An 18,748-nucleotide genomic window follows, 5' to 3' on the forward strand; every position below is an offset into this window, starting at 1 on the left:
CACAAGATGCTGGGCCGATTTTCCATTGCCCAAATGGGAGGAGTCCCTGTTCTTGGCAGAAGAAAAAGACTGCAAGAGTCATGTTCCATTTCCTCCTTCAGGTTCCTGTTGCATGGAGTATTGGGAGCTTGCCCCTTAGATCACTGTATTGTGAAAATGCGAATCTATGCTATGAGATGCAGGACAACAGGAGGATTGTGAACAACCCTACTAAGGCATAAGACCTAAAAGCCGGGGATGGGGAACCTGGTGCCCTCTGGATGTTGCTGGACTACAACTCCCATAATCTCTGTGCACTGGCCATGTGGGCTGGGGCTGATGGGAGTTAGGGTCCAACAACATATGGAGTTAACAGGCACAGAGGAAGATGTCTTGCTATAAAGCCTTTTTTTCTGGGAGGCAAGCCAAGCCAAATGCCATCTGATTGCGGTAGTATGTTGTGAAACTCACTTACAGCAGGGATGGAGACCCTGTGGCCCTCCATATGTTGTTGCACATCTGTTTCTTGCCTTCCTTTCACGCTTTGCTCTAGCTCTTTGCAAATGGTCTTCCTGTTCTCCTTTGTGCCTCTTGCAGGGTGGAATGTACATCTTCCAGCTGTTTGATTATTATGCAGCCAGTGGGACATGTCTTCTCTTCCTTGCCGTCTTTGAAGTCATCTGCATTGGATGGGTTTATGGTATGTGAAAGTCTAGGGATGGGGGAAGAAATTTCGTTCAGTTCACATTTTAATGTGAACATACATAATTTGCACTTCCTGAAACCATGCGTGAATCAAAGTGTAAGTAAATTTCAAAATGATCACTTCTCTGAATTTTGTTAGGCACTTCTCCAACCAAAATATGTGCACAAGTATTAGGGGAAAGGGTGCATAAAAATGCATGTGTTACTGAGAAATGACATACCACAATGAATTATATTAGGCAAAATTGCTCGCAACAATGATTGCATTTGTCCAAATTGCATATATTAGGAGATACTTGCACTAAAATGCTAAATTTTAATCGTGAGGACTTCCTGGCCTCTCTCTAGGAGGCCCTACCTCCTCTTGTCCAAGATCCTGCGAATCCAAGGCCCCCTTTTCCCTGCTACTGAGCTCTGTTGCTCCAACCAGCTGAGTAGTATGAGGAAGGGATTATGGGGAGGGGAGGTTTAAACTTCCTGTCCCCGTGATCTCCCCTCTGCTGATTGGTGGGAAACAGGGTGCATGGCTGGATCCTGCTGCTGAGCTGCCTGTGGAGGACAGGGGCAGGTCCCTGCATTACCTTCCTGTGCGCTGAGAACAGAAGTGTGCAGCACAGAAGCAAAGTGAGATATCTGTGTCGGTGCATGAGTGTGTGTGTGTGTGTGTGTGAGGGAGAGGGAGAATGTGGGCAGTGTTCAACTATCTCATTCCATCAGTGCAAGGATGCATGCTTGTGCAACTGGAATTTTCCCTCCTCTCCCCTCCACACCCTCCCCCAATCTGCTCCTGAGGATTGGAGGGACTCCTCGAACAGATGTAGGGGATGTGTAGGGGGGACAGAGGAGGGAAGGTTCCATTGCACACGCTGTGTGTGGGTGGTGGGTGGGGGGAATGGTATACACATGCTTTGGGACTTTAACTCCACCTACTGCCAGTATGTATGTGACTTCCAATCACTCCCCCACCCCTGAGGGATTGCAGCCCTAGGGGGAAAACTTACCCCAACTTTCACTTACATTACCTTCATTGTTACTGTTGTTGTTATTATTATTGTTAATATTAACCCACCCTTCACCCTAAGGTCCCAGGGTAGGTTACAACAATTTAAAATACAACATTTAAAACAAATTAGAACAAATCACAATTGCAATTTATACGTGAGGCTGCCTTTGAAGACAGTTTGTAAACTCCAGCAAGTGCAGACTTCTGACCAGGGTCAGTCGGTTGGTACATATAACACCAATTCTGGCACATCAACCCTGGCTACCAATTAGTTTCTGGTCTCAATTCAAAGTGCTGGTTTTGACCAATAAAGCCTAATGTGGCTCAGGACTTCAATACCTCAAGGACCGCCTGTCCCCGTATGAACAGACTTGGATCCTGCGCTCGTCATCAGAGGCCCTTCTTTATGTGCTTCTTCTATGGGAGGTTTGGAGAGTGGCAACACAAGAAAGGGCCTTTTCCGCAGTGGGCCCATGGCTGTGGAATGCCTTGCCCAGAGAGGCATGCCTGGTGCCTTCTTTATCCATCTTTAGGCGCCAGGCAAAGGCTTTCCTTTTCACCCACGCCTTTGGCCCTCGAGGTGTGCTATCTTAGGTAATTAGTTTCTTTTGTTTGGGTTTTAATTTTATTTGTGTTTGGATTTTAAGTTGTCATATTAAATGCTTTTAAATTTCTGTTAATATTGTATGCTTTAAAATCTATTTGATATTGTATGTTTTTCAATATGTTAGTTCCTATAGACCGTTGGGTATGAGGTAATCAACAAATTAATTAATTAGTTAATTAATTAAATAATAAGCAGGGTGGATCCTAAAAATACACATCTCAAGTGGCAAAGACAGAAGCGAAAGGTTTAGACATGCTCAGAAACATGTCTAAATTTGGAGTGTGTCTGGGGACCTGGAGGGTTTTGGATCCTTCAGACTGAAGCTGTTTCCTGACAAACCCCTCCCCCAGAACACCCCCTTGGGGGCCCTTACTGATGTTGAAGGTCTGACTTTGGTTGTACCAGAGCATTGGAGGAGCCCTCATTGTTGGAGAATGCATCTGATCTATCCTATTGCCCCAGGAAAATCTCCCAGGGTCCATAGGATCACACCCTCAGGCTCCAAGTTGTCGATAAGATGCTTTTAAGATGCTTTACCTAATAAAAGTGTTACATGAAGGATGAAAAATAATTTCCCAACCTGTAACATCCCAGTGTCAACATCCCAGCAACTACTTATGCAAAATGGGGTGGCTTTTTGTAAAGACACAATGCATTCACAGCTCTTTTGATAATGGGATGCCACAGCAGGCAACACTTGGGAAGGGGCCCCGATCTATGGTGTGCAAGCGTGCATGGCTAAATGCGCTCAGATTGTGCTCTTCATTTCTTACCGCCATTCCAAAACTCTTTCTTCCCACCCCAAACCTGGCCCTATATTGGCATGAAATACCAGGTAGGTAAACTGACATGCTCAGCTATTGTTTCTCCTCTTGTCCTCCCCCCACCCTGGGCTCCGTAGTTTGGCAGCCCAGATCCAATGCTTATACTGCAAAGTATTACAGCAAACATTGTAAATAAAGACACATGTTCCAGGCTTGCCTGTTGTCAGCCGTGACGATGCCACCCACACAGCCTGGCAGCTTTCCCCCTGCCTGTCAAGCAGGCTTCGTGACAAAGATTTGAGGATTTCCTGCATACAGCTTTATTTCTGTGAAAGGATCGTGCTGTTTCCAGCCAACTTGCTGCTGTTGTTGCAGTTGCCAGAAGGAAAAGTGTGGAAGGGCTGGGGGCTGGGAATCCTGCTATTTAACACCCACCCACACACACAGCTTAAAAAAAAAGTTTGGAAGACAGATACTTCAATAACACAGCCCAGGGAACACTTTCTAAACAGCCCCAGTATATATAACCTTGAGATTAGTCATTCCAAAAGAGATCTCACTGACACTCCTCCTGCTGGAGAAGAAAACTGGATTAAAGCTATTAGAATCTTAGATAACTGGTTGGCCTTGGGTGAAAGGAAGCTCAAAGCAATGTTCTGGGTGGCCATGGAATGAATCCATGACTTGTCTCTTGTATGTTCAAATAAATGTATCTTTCTTGCACATGTGCACCCATGCAGAAAAATTCAGAGAGAGGGAGAGAGAGCTGGTGTAGCATAATGGCTAAGAGCATAACCCTTGCACTGGGAAATGTCCAGCTCAAATCTTACCCAGCTGCAAACTTGCAAGGTCGCATTGGGGTCAAATAATCTGTCATTCTCTCAGCTTCTCTGCAGTATACAGGGACAAGGTGTAGTCATAACAACACTGGTCTTCGTTTCAGAGGTATTACAAAGATTTCTGCTATAGGCGGGGGATGTTTTGAAAACTTGACAGGTGCTATTAAAATGTTTATAGTTTAGTATTTTGGCACTTGTGCCACAAGTTGGACACCTGTGCAGGTAAGCAACCAGGAGCCGGCTGATAGTAGACGATGGTCCAGAGGCAGACCACTCGCCAATTTCTGGTGGACCACCTAGGTGCTGGTGGTGGCTGAGATTACTGGAAGAAGAAGAAGAAAGCTCTTGGAGGAAGAGTGCATGCTGAGAAACAGTGAGCACAGATTTAGGTATACCTTATTCTTTATTTATTAAATTTGTATCCCACTCTTCCTTCCAGAAGGAGCCCAGGACAGCAAACAACAAGCAATAAAACACTAAAAACATCTTTAGAAACATCTTAAAAACAAAACAGTTTGCCTTAACTGTTAAGAGATCCTGAATATGTGATTTTGCATTGTAAATTTAAGACACTTCGGTGGACCTGAGTGATTCTAATAAAGAAAGAAGTAGACTGTGAAAGACTTCTTGTCCCACCTGAGGAAGGTGCAGAGGGTGGCCACAATAACGGGTCATTTCAGTGGTAGCCTCCCCATCTGTGGAATGCTGTCCCCAGCAAGAGATACCTGGCACCATTCTTGGCAGTCTTTAGGCACCACGCTAAGACCTTTCTATTCACCCAGGCCTTTGATTAAATTCGCCTCCTACATTGGTGCTCACCTTTTAGTGGTTCATAGAATCATAGAATAGTAGAGTTGGAAGGGGCCTATAAGGCCATCAAGTCCAACCCCCTGCTCAATGAGGGAATCCAAATCAAAGCATTCTTAACAGATGGCTGTCCAGCTGCCTCTTGAATGCCTCCAGTGTCGGACAGCCCGCTACCTCTCTAGGTAATCGATTCCATTGTCGTATGGCTCTAACAGTTGGGAAGCTTTTCCTGGTGTTCATTCGAAATCTGGCTTCCTGCAACTTGAACCCATTATTCTGTGTCCTGCACTCTGGGACGATTGAAAAGAGATCCTGGCCCTCCTCTGTGTGACAACCTTTCATGTACTTCAAGAGTGCTATCACATCTCCTCTCAGTCTTCTCCAGGCTAAACATGCCCAGTTCTTTCAGTCTCTCCTCATAGAACTTTGTTTCCAGTCCCCTGATCATCCTTGTTGCCCTCCTCTGAACCTGTTCCAGTTTGTCTACATCCTTCTTGAACTGCGGAGACCAGAACTGGATGCAGTATTCAAGATGAGGCCTAACCAGTGCGGAATAGAGGAGAACTAATACTTCACATGATTTGGAAACAATACTAATGTTAATGCAACCTAATAGAAAGTTATCTCCAACACAAGTCAGAAATTTCTTGGAGGGGCCATGTTTGGCAGAATTTGTCTCCCAACAAATATCGGGATAATTGAAGTCCCCCATTACTACTACATTGTGCCTCCTTGAAACACTGGCAATTTGCTTTTCAAAAGTTACATTCTCATCTTCTCCTTGATTGGGTGGTCGGTAGTAGACTCCAAGCACCACATTCCTTTTATTACTTGCCCCATTAATTTTAATCCAGATACTCTCTGTGGAAACCAAGCTCATCTTCCTGTATTTCTGTGCAGGGATATATATTTTTTAACATATAACGTGACTCCACTTCCCTTTTTGTTCCTTCTGTTCTTTTTGAACAAGTTATATCCTTCAATTGCTGTATTCTAGTCATGGGAGTCATCCCACCAAGTTTCAGTTATACCTATCAAGTTGTAATTACCCTCCTGTATTAAGAGTTCAAGTTCATCCTGCTTGTTTCCCATTCTCTGTGCATTAGTATACAGACATCAAAGACCATGTGATTTGTGGCTTGGCTTCCTTACTTCATTTTTCTGAGGACTGTTACTGGGCCCTATTAGAGACGATCTCTCTGTTCCTGTTCCTGTGCACAAGCCTTCATCAGTCGTTACCACCAAGTTTACGTCTCCCTCCCCCCTTGAATTCAGTTTAAAGCCCTCCTGATGAACTTCTCCATGCTGTGGCCAAACACATTCTTCCCAGTCCTTGTGAGATGCAACCCATCACTTGACAGCAGTCCATCTTCCAGGAAGCATAGCCCATGGTCCCAGAATCCAAATCTCTCACGTCGGCACCTCCTTGGTAGCCATTCATTCACATTGAGTAGTTTTCTTTCCCTTTCTACTCCTCTTCTAAGTACTGGAAGGATGGATGAAAAAACTATCTGGGCCACAAAGTCCTTGAGTTTCCTTCCCAGAGCTTCAAAGTCTGATGTGATTTCTTGATAGCTCCGTTTGGCATTATCATTTGTTCCCACATGGATGAGGAGAAAGGGATACCTGTCTGTGGGCTTGATGAGTGATGGCAACCCTTCCTTCACGTCTCTAATCTGTCCTCCTGGTAGACAGCATACCTGGTGAGTCCACGGATCTTCTTGGCATACTTGGGTTTCGATCCCATACAGTAGGGAGTCTCCCACTACTAGTACTCTTCTCTTCTTGTTGTGGGGCGTGGTTTCATTGTCCCTGCTTGATTGAGCTTCAGCCGCTTCCTCATTGTCGCATGGGGTCTCCTGTAATTCTTCCACCACAGGCTGTCCTCCAGTCTCATCCACGAGTGGTTGAAAGCGGTTCCATAGTTCCACTGGTGAAGGGTGTCTTCTAGCTCTTCTGCTCCTAACTGTCACCCTTTCCCACAGAGTTTCCTCCACTTCATTGTTCTTCTCCAAAGCAGCCTCCTCTTCTGCTACCACATGCTGTTGCTCTTCCACCTCCAGTTCTCTTTGCTGCTGTTGTCCCAGTGTTCTGTCTAAGAACTCTTCACCTTATAGTCCTCAGTGTGGCCACCCGCTGTTCCAGGCCTCTCACCCTTTCTTCCAGCAGTGCCACGAGTTTGCACTTGTTGCACGTGTACACCATGTTGTTCTCAGGCAAGAAAACAAACATGGCACACACCTTGCAGGTCACAACCACTGGAGTATCCTTCCCATTCATACTCTCTTCCCTTTTGTTTCTTTCAAACTACTCGTTTTGGAGCGGCCTGTGCTTTGTCCTGTCCTACTTCAGGGTAAACTTGAGAGTCCCACTGGTATGCGGTGCCCTGTTGGAATTGCTGGATGAGCATTTTATGGATTTTGTATTGTCACTATTTTAATTTTTTATGGTTTTAATTGCTTTTTATTTTATTTTTGCCAAGTTGCTTTCATACTTGTTATTGTATAAAGTGATTGAAAAATGATGATGATCCTGTTCCTGCTGTAAGCACTGCTAACTGGTGCTGTGTAAAACACAGGAAAGATTGCCTATGTGTGCTTTTCAGACTGAGTGGTTGTAAGGGAGCATTTGCCCCTTGTGTCTGTTCTGGGGAGATGCTGTTGTGCCTGGGAATTCTTGCCTATACAAAACAGGGGGTAGGAAACTGCAACCCTCCAGATATTGCTGAACTCCAACTCTCACCATTCCTGAACATTGGCTATGCTGAATGGAGCTGATGGGAGCTGGGGCCCCACAACATCTGGAGGGCCTGACACTCATTAAAGTGTTCATATTCAAGCAACAGAGCATTGAGGAGCTGATTTATGGTACATAAATAAATTGCATGTTTGCTCACCAGTAAACCTTACTGTGTTTGGTGCATAAGTAAGTATGCATAAAATAGCAGCCTTGAAAATACAGATAAGACAATGTGCAGTTCAAGTCCATGAAGAAGCCTAATCATATGGCTAGCAGAACAGTGCTGTTTACAGTCCAGATATGGGGTTGTCTATTTCTTGAAACAATGATATTGCAATGCCATCAAGCACAGGAGTTCTGCTTGCATGGACTGCTGCTTTGTGCCGGTATTTCAGTTTCTGTGCTCTAGGTTGTCCAAGATAGTAGCAAACGCCTCCATTTATTTAAACAAAGCTCTCCCTCAGGAGTTATTGAAGGCTCTTCCCTAAAGCAATACTTATAATCCTTTCAAATAGATAACTGGGGCTGGGCCTGGGGGGCTGGCATATCCTTCTTCCAGCTTCCACTTTTGCTGGAGAGCAGTGTTGGTTGACTGAACTGATGACTCTTTAAGCCTGATTAATTTTTTTATCCTCTTTTTAAAAGATAGAGCGTGCCAACCTCCTGTTCAAGGACTCAGTAAATCCATTCGCGTCAGGTTCCATTGTTTTCTACTACATCACCCCTTGCCTTTGATGGGTTGGCTGAAATCTTTCAGTGTAGCATTTCTGCAGGAAGTGTGCTAGTGAAGAAAGCTTTATCAGTGCTGCTAACCGGACGTGACTACAACCCAAATTGCTGCTGTTAGTCATTTTTGCTTACCTAAAAGGTCTGTTCCCGCACCTTCCACTTAACCAGTGAAGGACCTGCTATTATGACAGGTTGTGTACTCATTGTGTGTCCTCTTTGGCTTCTGATCTTGCCTAGCTCCAATTCGCTAATCTTCCCTGATGTCACTGCAGGCATCTGTGTGTGGGGGTGGGCTCATAGGGACTTGCCAGTGGCTTAGCTGCTGTGATTCACAGAGAAGTTGAGCACTTGGGCTTTAGAATTTGAATCACCCAAATTCCATGAATAACTTTTAATAAATGTAACTGTTTCATTTTTGTCTAAATGCCATGGGCTTTTGAATGATTCTTGTTGGTTCAGCTATGTGGATGATTTTAGAGCCTAGTGATGAAAACAGAGAGAGGGCACATCCTAGTTGTTTGTGCTTCTGTGGTAAAATTCAGAAACTAGTATTAACTTCAGTGGTGCTACAGACAGGCCAATTATGATTAGCCTATAGTAAGAGCCCATTTCACATGTTCACAGCATGTTTGGAATAGGGAACAGGATTGGGCCTGTAGTCCCTCATCCCAACCTCCACCTATTAATCCATAGGTCTGAATAAAATACAGTTGGACCAAAGAATCATCCAGAAATATGGTGTGAAATGGGGAGTGGGTTTTGTTGGGAGTGAAATGGGGGGGGGCTTTTTCTGTGACTGCCCTGGGACTGCAGGGGTTAAGGGAGACATACTCTGGCCTCTGCCACTGGCCAGGCCACCAAGGGCCACTGGGATGTAGGATCCCCTGCCTCCCAGGAAGTTCAGGCACAGTAGCTCCAGTGCTTGATTTCCTTTTCCCTCCCCATTCTCTTTTCTTTTTGTGTAATATCTGTTAGACTGTGAGCTGGCAGGCAAATCTGCCTTATCTTTTAATATATATATAGCTCTTTGAAAATATTGGGTGCTCTATAAATGAATGATAGTGCAAGGGCAGTTTTAGCCTTCAGCCTTGCATCATAGCACCAGGGATCAAGGCAGATGCCCCTACATTGCCAAGATGATTGGGTAATGCTTGTCCTCAATGTCAATCTGTCTTTGCGGGAATGAGTAGTTCCAGCCACCCTGAAAGAGATGGTCCTTGGACTCAATGGTTTGTGACAACTATCGCCCAGTCGCAAATACCTCTTTTTTAAGGAAGGTGATTGAGAGGGTTGTGGCATAGCAATTGCAAGTACTCTTGGATGAAACAGATTATCTTGACCTATTCCAATCTGGGTTCAGGCATGGTTATGGGACTGAATTGGCCATGGTCACTGTGATGGATGATCTTTATGAGGAGAAGGACAGCGGGAGTGTGACCTTGTTATTCTTACTTGACCGGTTGGTGGAGTTTGATATTGACCATGGTATCCTTCTGGGCCAACTTGGTGAGATGGGTATCAGAGGCACTGTTTTACAATGGTTCCGATCCTACCTCCAGGGTCATTTTCCAAAAATAGCAGAAAATGGCTCTCAGTCCCCTGGCAGTTGTGCTGTGGGGTGCCGCAGAGTACCATCTTGTCCCCAGTGCTTTTTAACATCTACATGAAGCCCTTGGGAGTGGTCATCAGGAGATTTGGAGCGAGGTGTCAGCAATATGCCAGATCTATTTCTCTGTAACAACTCTGAACTCTGTGGTGGGCTGGATGAGGGCCAATAAACTGACCTTGAATCCTAGGAAAATAGAAGGGCTGTGGGTTGATGGTTCCCAAGTTTGGATGACTGGTCAATTGCCTACTTTGGATGGGGTCGTACTCCCTCTGAAAGAGCAGGTTCACAGTCTGGAGTATTTCCTGGATCCATCTTTGTTGTTAGAGGCCCAGGTGACCTCAGTAGCTAAGAGTGTCTTTTACCAGCTTTGGCTAGTAAGATAGCTTCTGCCATTTCTGGACCAAGATAGCCTGACCACTGTTGCCCATGCACTGGAAACCTCTAGGCTGATTTACTGTAACATGCTTTATGTGGAGCTGCCCTTGAGGTTAGTCTGGAAGCTGCAGCTGGTGCAAAATGCAGCAGTGTGACTGCTCACTGGGGCAGGGTATAACCAACATTTTACCCCTCTGCTGAAAGAATTGCACTGGCTGCCCATTAGCTATCAGGCCAAGTTCAAGGTTCTGGCTTTGGTGTACAAAGCCCTGTGCAGCTTGGGACCAGGATACTTGAAGGATTGTCTTACCCTTTATATGCTCAGTTGATCACTAAGCTCTGCAGGTGAGGGCCCCCTGCAGATACCATCTTATCTGGAGGTTTGTTCAACACATCATAGGAAGTGGACCTTTAGTGTTGTGACACCTACTCTTTGGAATTCCCTCTCTTAAATATTTGACAGGCATCATCTCAATTATCTTTTGGTGCCTACCAAACACGTGAATTATTAGTTCCCCTCTATTCAGCACTGGTTAGGCCCAATCTTGAGTACTGCATTCAGTTCTGGACACCACACTTTAGGAAGGATGCAATCAAACTGGAACAAGATCAGAGGAGGGCAACAGGGATGATCAGGGGACTAGAAACAAAGCCCTATGAGGAGAGACTGAAAGAACTGGGCGTGTTTAGCCTTGAGAAGAGAAGACTGGGGGAGGGGGATATGATACCACTCTTCAAGTACTTGAAAGGTTACCACAGAGAGGAGGGCCAGGATCTCTTCTCGATCGTCCGAGAGTGCAGGACACAGAATAATGGGCTCAAGCTTCAGGAAGCCAGATTTTGACTGAACATCAGGAAAACCTTCCTAACTGTTAGAGCAGTACAACAATGGAGGTGGTGGGCTCTCCAACACTGGAGGCCTTCAAGAGGAAGCTGTACAGCCACCTGTCAGGTATGCTTTAAGTTGGATTCCTGCATTGAGCAGGGGATTGAACTTGATGGCCCTAAAGGCCCCTATTCTATGATTCTGTGATTCCTCTTTCAACAAGCCTTTTAAGTAGAGACCATATCGCAGTCCGTGCCTGTGTTGGAATTACTTTTTAAGATGCTTTTAAAGCTTTTTTAAAATTATGTTTTTAAAGCTGCTTTGTTTTAATATGTTTTAAAGTCTTTTGTTTTTAAGATGGTTTAGAGTGTTTTTAGTGTTTTTGTTTGCCGCCCTGGGCTTCTTCTAGGAGGAAGAGTGGGATATAAATTTAATAAATAAATAAATAATGACAGAGCATGCTTTGCACAGTCCACCTACTTCAAAGCACTGCCCCAGAAGTTGGACAAGCATCTTTGTGTTGCCTTGGCAACTGAGCAATGCTCACTGACAAGAAGAAGCATCCCCCAGATTTCTAGGCAACGCAGGGACACCTACTGTCCATTGCTATGGGAGGTTGCGGCTCACAGTAGGAGCTGGCCGTGTCTGGTCCTAGTGAAATCCAAGCAGCTAAGAATAAGATCCTGGACAGCTCCAAGGGAGTGCAGCAGGATGAAGTGTTTTCCTGAAGCAACTACAGATGTCGCCTCTGCAAGTAGTTAGTGCCAGCTTGAGCCTTCTGTATGCTGACAAGACCTGGAAATGCTGGCTGGCTGATTAAAGGGCCCTCAACTTCTTTTACAGTCTGCAAGGCTGGGGAGACAGAGATACTGTAGAGGACTTCTCCTCTGCATCAGAGAATGGTAGCACAGCTGTGTCCTCTGGCTGGTAGAGTCCTGAATAAGATACTAACAGTTCTTCCTCTCCCCCATGGGGGAAGCAATCTGTTGTACCCTGCAAGAACCTCAGATATCTTGCAGTGGCACGGAATCTGTCCTAGAAATATGGCCCAGCTGCTATGAGCAGCCAAGTTGCGGCTTGAAGGCTTTCTTTTGGGTAAAAAAAGGGGGGGAACCCTTGGCTGCCTCATATATTTAAACTTTAAACATTGACAGGGGAGAAAGAATCATTTTGCCAGCTATGTGCTCGGTCCTTTGGGAAGCATGAGGCTAGCAACACTAAGCACCTGACACAGCTGGCTCTTGGGTGCTTGGGAACCCAACACAAGGGATTTTGATAAGTGGGTGAGATGACCCACCTGTCAGTCATATGGCACCATAGTGACTTCATGTAATTGACAATTTGGCGACCCCACTCGCCTGTCAAATCTGGCCTGCAAGGCTGATCCTGATAAGGATCTGGGCTGTGGAGCCAAAAAGTTCCCTGATTTAGAATTTCACATAACCGCTAAAGATTAATCCAGTCTTCAGGGGCTCTTTTCACAAAACTCACAAACATCATAAGAACATAAGAAGAGCCTTGCTGGATCAAGCCAATGGCCCATCTAGTCCAGTGTCCTGTTCTCACAGTGGCCAATAAGTTGTCTATGGGAAACCCACAAGCAGGACCTGAGTGCAAAAGCACTCTCCCTTCCTGCGGCTTCTGGCAACTGGTATTCGGAAGCATACCGCCTTTGCCTGTGGAGGCCAGGCCCAGCACTACTTGTGACGAAACAGATAATATGCCACTAAAACAGACCAGCCACATAACAAACAACAACAAACTTACAGAACATAAAACAACATTACGCCTAAAGAGGAAAAAGAGCAACAGAACATTTTCACTTTGAAGATAAGATACAAAGAAGACAACAAACAATAAAACACCTTATAAACCACCAAAAAAGGGTTACCTCTCATAGAAGCTTATTCACATTCTAAAATGCTATAAAAGGTTTCAGGTCTTCCTCAGATCTTTTAATACTAAAACTTCCTTGCCTAATATGAATATACCAACAAATTGTATTCCTAACCACAAAATCCCTTCAGTTTGCTTCACTGTAGCTGGCTAGATTAGCAACGAGGAACCTGTGGCCCTTCAGATGTTGCTGGATTCCCAGCCCTCCTCAGTCCCAGCCAGCAAAGCCAATGATCAGGGACAATAGGAGATGGACTCCAACAATATCTGAAGGACCACAAGTTCCCCATACCTGGGCTAGTGTTAGGCTGAGATACGGAAAAACCTGGTACAAAACTAGTCAGCCGTGAAGCTGACCAAATGGTCTCTCGGTATGGTTGTCATTGGATTGCCCTTATCCCCTGTTAAAAGTAGGAACAGAAATACATAAATCACTGTGCTGATGATATTTTTAATACTCAAGGCAACCTGTGTCATGTATTTGAGTGGTTCATAATATCATGGATTTATGTTGATTTTTTTTAAAAAACAACTCTTCTCTTTCTTTGTGGGGATCAAGGAGCAGACCGTTTCTATGACAACATTGAGGATATGATTGGCTACCGACCATGGCCCCTGGTTAAACTGTGCTGGCTCTTTCTCACACCTGGAGTTTGTCTGGTAGGTAGATAGCCTCTTTTGTGTCATGTTTTACTTAAGCAGGGCATCTCTGAATCAGAATGAAATGTTGAAATTTCCATTAGAATTGCTGTATAGAACTTCTTGCTCTTCTGTAACAGTGTTGCTGATTTGTGTAACAATGTGGTTCAGAATACAAATTTGGCTTTCTCATAAAGCACACTAGTATTTTCAGCTGGGCAAGTCTCTGGTTAAGTCTGTAATCTGAACTCCGCCCCCTCCACTTACCTGGCTCTGGTCTTCCTTCCTCTTCCTTGCCAGTTCCCTCCCTCCCTGACACCAATCAGGCCATAAGCCTGGTGAAATAAAAGGTCTCCAGGTAGCATTGAAACCAAAGAGTTCTCCTGTAGCAATGAGTTCAATAATCTGGGCATCCTCTCCCACATCGCCACCAGGTGAACCACGGATGATGATAGGATGCTCTCTTTCTCGGATTTGAGTTGATGGTAGGTTCATGAGGGAGGAGGTGGTCCTCTGAATAACTGTAGCTGAGGAACAATGACAGGCACAAGAGAATGACTGCCCTCATGTGCTGCTTTGTGGGCTCCCCATAGGCATCTGGCTGGCCACTGTAGGAAACAGAATGCTGGACTACGTAGGCCTTTGGTCTGATCCAGCAGGGCTCCTCTTGTGTACCTTCAGCCCTTGGAAAAGCATGGGAAAGAAATCTCATGAAACAAACAACCATACATTCAGTAAATGTCAGAATAGTAGGACATTTGCTTTTTGCCCTTACCTGGGCAGCAGAGCAGTAACTGCTGCTTGCTACACTTCAGGCTTTACATTGTCCAGCCATTGATCTCAAGGCTGGAAAACCTAGTCTCCGGGTCTATATACAGGTATGACTCCCTGTGGTCCACTGGTGGCTGATCCCCGTTGGAACTGGTAGAGTGGAAGGCAGGGAGGCCAACAGCAGGCAGACCCAGAGTCAATGACGGAGAGTTCTAATTCTATTTTTGTCCTCCCCTTTGAATTCTGAGATTGAGGAGGAGGAAGTTGACAGCCAGTGCCAACCCCTGGACTGGTTGTAAGTAAGGAAGCAGGAAGATGGAGGCTGACTGAAGGCTGACTGAGATTGGTCAAGGAGTGCCTCATTTGTCCAAATGGACCAGCCTCCACAGTATGGTCCATTTAGCTTTTGATGTCCCATTACACATGTTTGAAAAATACTGTTTAGAATAGAAGCCCAGAAGCTAAATCTGGGCTGAATCCTGTGTGCGCTACAGTAGCCTTCCCCAACCTGGTGCCCTCCAGACATTTTGGACTATAACTCCCATCATCTCTCCCTTTTGCCATGATGGCTGGGAGTTGCAGTCCAAAACATCTGGAGAACACCAAGTTAAGGAAGGATGCACTGAAGGATCCTCACAAGCACCTTGCCATGGGCTAACATGACAGGAGTTCAATATGGGTTGTCTTTATAGCTGAAACAGTTGTGCTGAGAATGCCAAGTTATCAGTATACAGGCTCTTCTCACCCTTCTCTCTTCATGCATATTTCTAATTTTCCATTTAGCGTTGCAGTCATGCTGTCTGCTTTTGTCTTCTTCAGGCGACCTTCCTGTTTTCACTCATTAGATACACACCACTCACATATAACAACGTATATCAATATCCACCTTGGGGTATCGCGGTGGGCTGGTTGATGGCGCTGTCTTCTATGATCTGCATTCCATCCTACATTGTGTTCATTCTCCTGAAAACCAAAGGATCATTAAAAGAGGTAACATAAAGCGAGGCACCTCTAATGTCACAAAATCTAGCTTGGTTATTGAGTAGGGCTGTCCATTGGCTTGTAAGAGATGAAGTTAATGTCTTCAATCAATTTCGTTGTACAGAAACTTAGAATGGCCTTTGCTGTTTCCCAGAAACATTGCCTTTTTGTGTCACCGTAACCTATGAAGTGATGTTGCTGAACATCAGTGACTTTTCATTCCAAACCAGCTGGATCAGTAATCCTTCATAACGGGGGAAAGTCACGTGACCCTTCATCACATTCTGAGATGCACAGAGCACTAATTGGATGGGGGCAAGATTTGACACTGGTTATTCTAGAGAACATAACCCTTAATTCTGCCTAACTGCAGGCATTCCTCTTTATAAAGCTTATTTATTTATAAAAATATTTATATACTGCAATTTTATAAAAGATATCACAGCATTGCAGCAATTATAATGCAATAAAGCACCCCTCCAAATTACCAGTTATAATACAATAAACTCCACACACAAATTGAAACAGAGCACTAGCTGACTATTATGGAAAATGTTTTTCTTAATTGTCTGCACAAGCCTGGCAGACAGCATACCTGGTTTGATATGCCCCCTGTTCCCATATTGGTTATATTAGATTGAGTTTGGCAGACCAGAGCCTTACATAAGGCCCATTACGTCAAGGAAATGACCAGGGAGCCCCAGTCTGTTTGGGGAAAGGAAGACCACTAAGCAACATTGGCACTGTGTAGAAACCATTCCCGACTGTGTAGAAACCATTCCCGACTATGGTTAAGCAAGCTTAACTGTTCTAGTGTAATGTCTGAATTGACAGATCATAGTTTCAGACCATCTACTCTCCAAAGGCTGTTAAAAACCTATACTGATTATTAAAAACCAAGTTATTGCTCTAAACCATGTTGAGCTTGCACATTTGGAGCAGGAGTGGGTAATCTGCAGCCCTCAGTCTAGTTTTATGTGGCTCTTAGCCTAATTTTGTTGGTTTGTGGCCCCAGGCACAGGAAAACAGACCCTTTTGACCTGTCTGTCTGTCAGCGGCCATGCGGGGAGGCCCTCTGCAGTTATCAGTTCCGATTTCTGGCAAGAGGAGCCTCTCCATTCCCAGCAGCCTATTGGGTGGATAGAAAGAACGAGAGGCAGAGAGAAGGAATGGAAGAAAGTATTATTATTATTTCAATTTTTCAATTATTATTATTAAATTAAATTTATATCCCAACCTTCCTCCCAAAGAGAGCCTAGGGTGGCAAACAGATGGTAGAGCACTAAAACCATCTTAACCAAAACATCTTAAAAACAATTCCAATACAGATGCAGACTAGTATAAGGCCTCTGCTTAAAAGGCTTGTTGAAAGAGAAGGGTCTTCAACAGGTGCCAAAAAGAGATGGTGCCTGTCTAATATTTAAGGGGAGGGAATTCCAAAGGGTAGGTGCCACAACACTAGAGGCTTGCTTCTTATGTTGTGTGGAACGGACCTCCTGATAAGATGGTATCTGCAGGAGGCCCTCACCTGCAGAGCTCAGTGACTGACTGGATATATAAAGGGTGAGACGATCTATCCTAGTCCCAAGCTGTATAGGGCTTTATACTCTAAAATCAGGGCCTTGAAATTAGCCCAGTATATAGAGAAAATGGGTGGCTTCATCCACTTCTGACTGTAGCACTGCCCATCTCTGGCTTTATTCCTTCTCACCACTGGCATGTGGACTCTGACATATTACACCTGAGGGAATGTGGCCCTTGAAAGAAAAAAAGTTTCCACAACCCTTATCTGGAACCTGGCACCTTGCTTTAGGTCCCAAAACTATGGTTAATACAAACCATAGCTTAGTCTGATTCTGAATTGACTCATAGTCTTTTTATCTCGTGGAACTTAAGATGCGACATCATTGTTGCTGGCTCATTGAAAACTGCAGCGTATGGAATGACAAATAATTTGAAAAGCATAAAATACAATCTTTTAGGTGTGCACCTCATTGGGTGTGTGCATGCATGTGTCTTGGTGAAGCAATTTAAGTTGCAGTGACAAATGGCTGGGAAATCTCACACTAGCACTGAAGAGAGTGAACTTTGCAAAGGGCACCTTCCTGGTGCTCTGACCTCCGGGAAGCTGATGTTGTGCCTGCAGGCCCTTGTTTACTGACTAGAGATTCTAGCATAATGAGATATGACAGGCTGTATGTCGGCGCTCATTTGATGTTCACCTCAGGTAGACAAGTTGTGAGGCAAAACCCTAGACAGGGAAGGGAAAAAAAGGAGGAGAACTGTAAGGAAAACACACAGAGGAGGCAAAGGGCACCAATGAACAAAATGCAGTGGGAAGGAAAAAAACAGAAATACTGCAATGTAAAAAGTCTTCGTAGTTTCCAGCTGAGTGAGTCCACAGCTACGTGGGGTACAATGACATGTTTTCATGCATGTGATGAGAAGGGCATCTACTTGCGGGAAAGCTCTGAGGTGACCATGGGAAGGGACAATGTGGGTCCCTCTTTGACGGGGAATGAATTGCTTATTTTTTGACAAGTGATGACTTTTGTGTGTGTTGAGGAGAGCAAAAGTGTGTTTTCAGGAGACGATGCGGCTCTGCCTTGATCATTCCTTTACAACCTTTGTAAACGCTTCAGCCATTTTTAGTCCACTGTGCTGAAGAAAGCAGCCTTGGTCACACAGCATACGTCATGGTATGATCAAAGTGGGGTGAAAAGGAATAAGGAAAGCAAACACATTCTAAAGAGTAGGTGTGGGAATCCTTTGGCCCTCCAGAGGTTGCTGAACTGTAACTCCCACCAGCCCCAGCAAGCATGGCCAATGGCCAGGAATTATGTGAGCTGCAATTGAGCAATGTCTAGAAGGCAAATGGTTCTCCACACCTGCTCTAGAGGTTTTAATTCACCACTGTTTTATCAATATTTGTTTATTCTTTACATGATTCATTCATTCTCTTTACAATTTGTTCACCATGCTGTATTTCCCTGTGAAGATCTCCAAGTCATGAGCTTAAGGATATGAATGTCTTGATTATTCAGGATCCCACTGGTTTTAATGGTGTGGGACAAATCCACAAATTTCTGCAGAATTGTGGAGAACTGAATTACGATTTGAAAAATGAGAAACTGCGAGAACCAAAGTTGGCAGATCCTTCCATCCCTACCCACTGGTTCTCTCCATTCCACCAGCTTTCTGTTGTGCCCAATATATCTGTGCTCCCCTTTAAAGCCAAGGATGTCAGCTCACCCACCTTGGCTTGGAGGCTTCTTGCATTTGCCTATAAGGACCTCTGCATGGTGTCTCTCTCCAAATGTCTGCAGCATGTTCATTTTATCCTACAATGCTTTGGTCTGTTTGAATGAGCCTCTGTTCCAGCTGTCTGTGAAACAGCAATGCCATCAGTGGCATTAAAGGACCCTAGTGTAGAAACAGCTTAACACAATATTAGTAAACTTTAGGAACTATAAGCCAAG

General features: G+C 44.7%; 1 protein-coding gene across 3 annotated transcripts in view; it reads left to right on the forward strand.

Moving 5' to 3' along the window:
- LOC133390308 (sodium- and chloride-dependent betaine transporter-like) overlaps nucleotides 1-18,748 on the forward strand; it is a 65,089-nt gene that overhangs the window by 35,999 nt on the left and 10,342 nt on the right. For all 3 annotated transcript variants that reach the window (XR_009764371.1, XR_009764372.1, XM_061638670.1), the window contains 3 exons: nucleotides 577-679; nucleotides 13,438-13,538; nucleotides 15,108-15,278. Coding sequence is in view for 1 of the 3 variants with exons in the window: in XM_061638670.1 (XP_061494654.1) it covers nucleotides 577-679; nucleotides 13,438-13,538; nucleotides 15,108-15,278 (375 nt within the window). In the remaining 2 variants the exon portion in view is untranslated. The remainder of the gene's footprint in view (nucleotides 1-576; nucleotides 680-13,437; nucleotides 13,539-15,107; nucleotides 15,279-18,748) is intronic.

Source organism: Rhineura floridana, chromosome 8, assembly GCF_030035675.1.
Source record: "Rhineura floridana isolate rRhiFlo1 chromosome 8, rRhiFlo1.hap2, whole genome shotgun sequence".
Taxonomy (NCBI): Eukaryota; Metazoa; Chordata; class Lepidosauria; order Squamata; family Rhineuridae; genus Rhineura; species Rhineura floridana.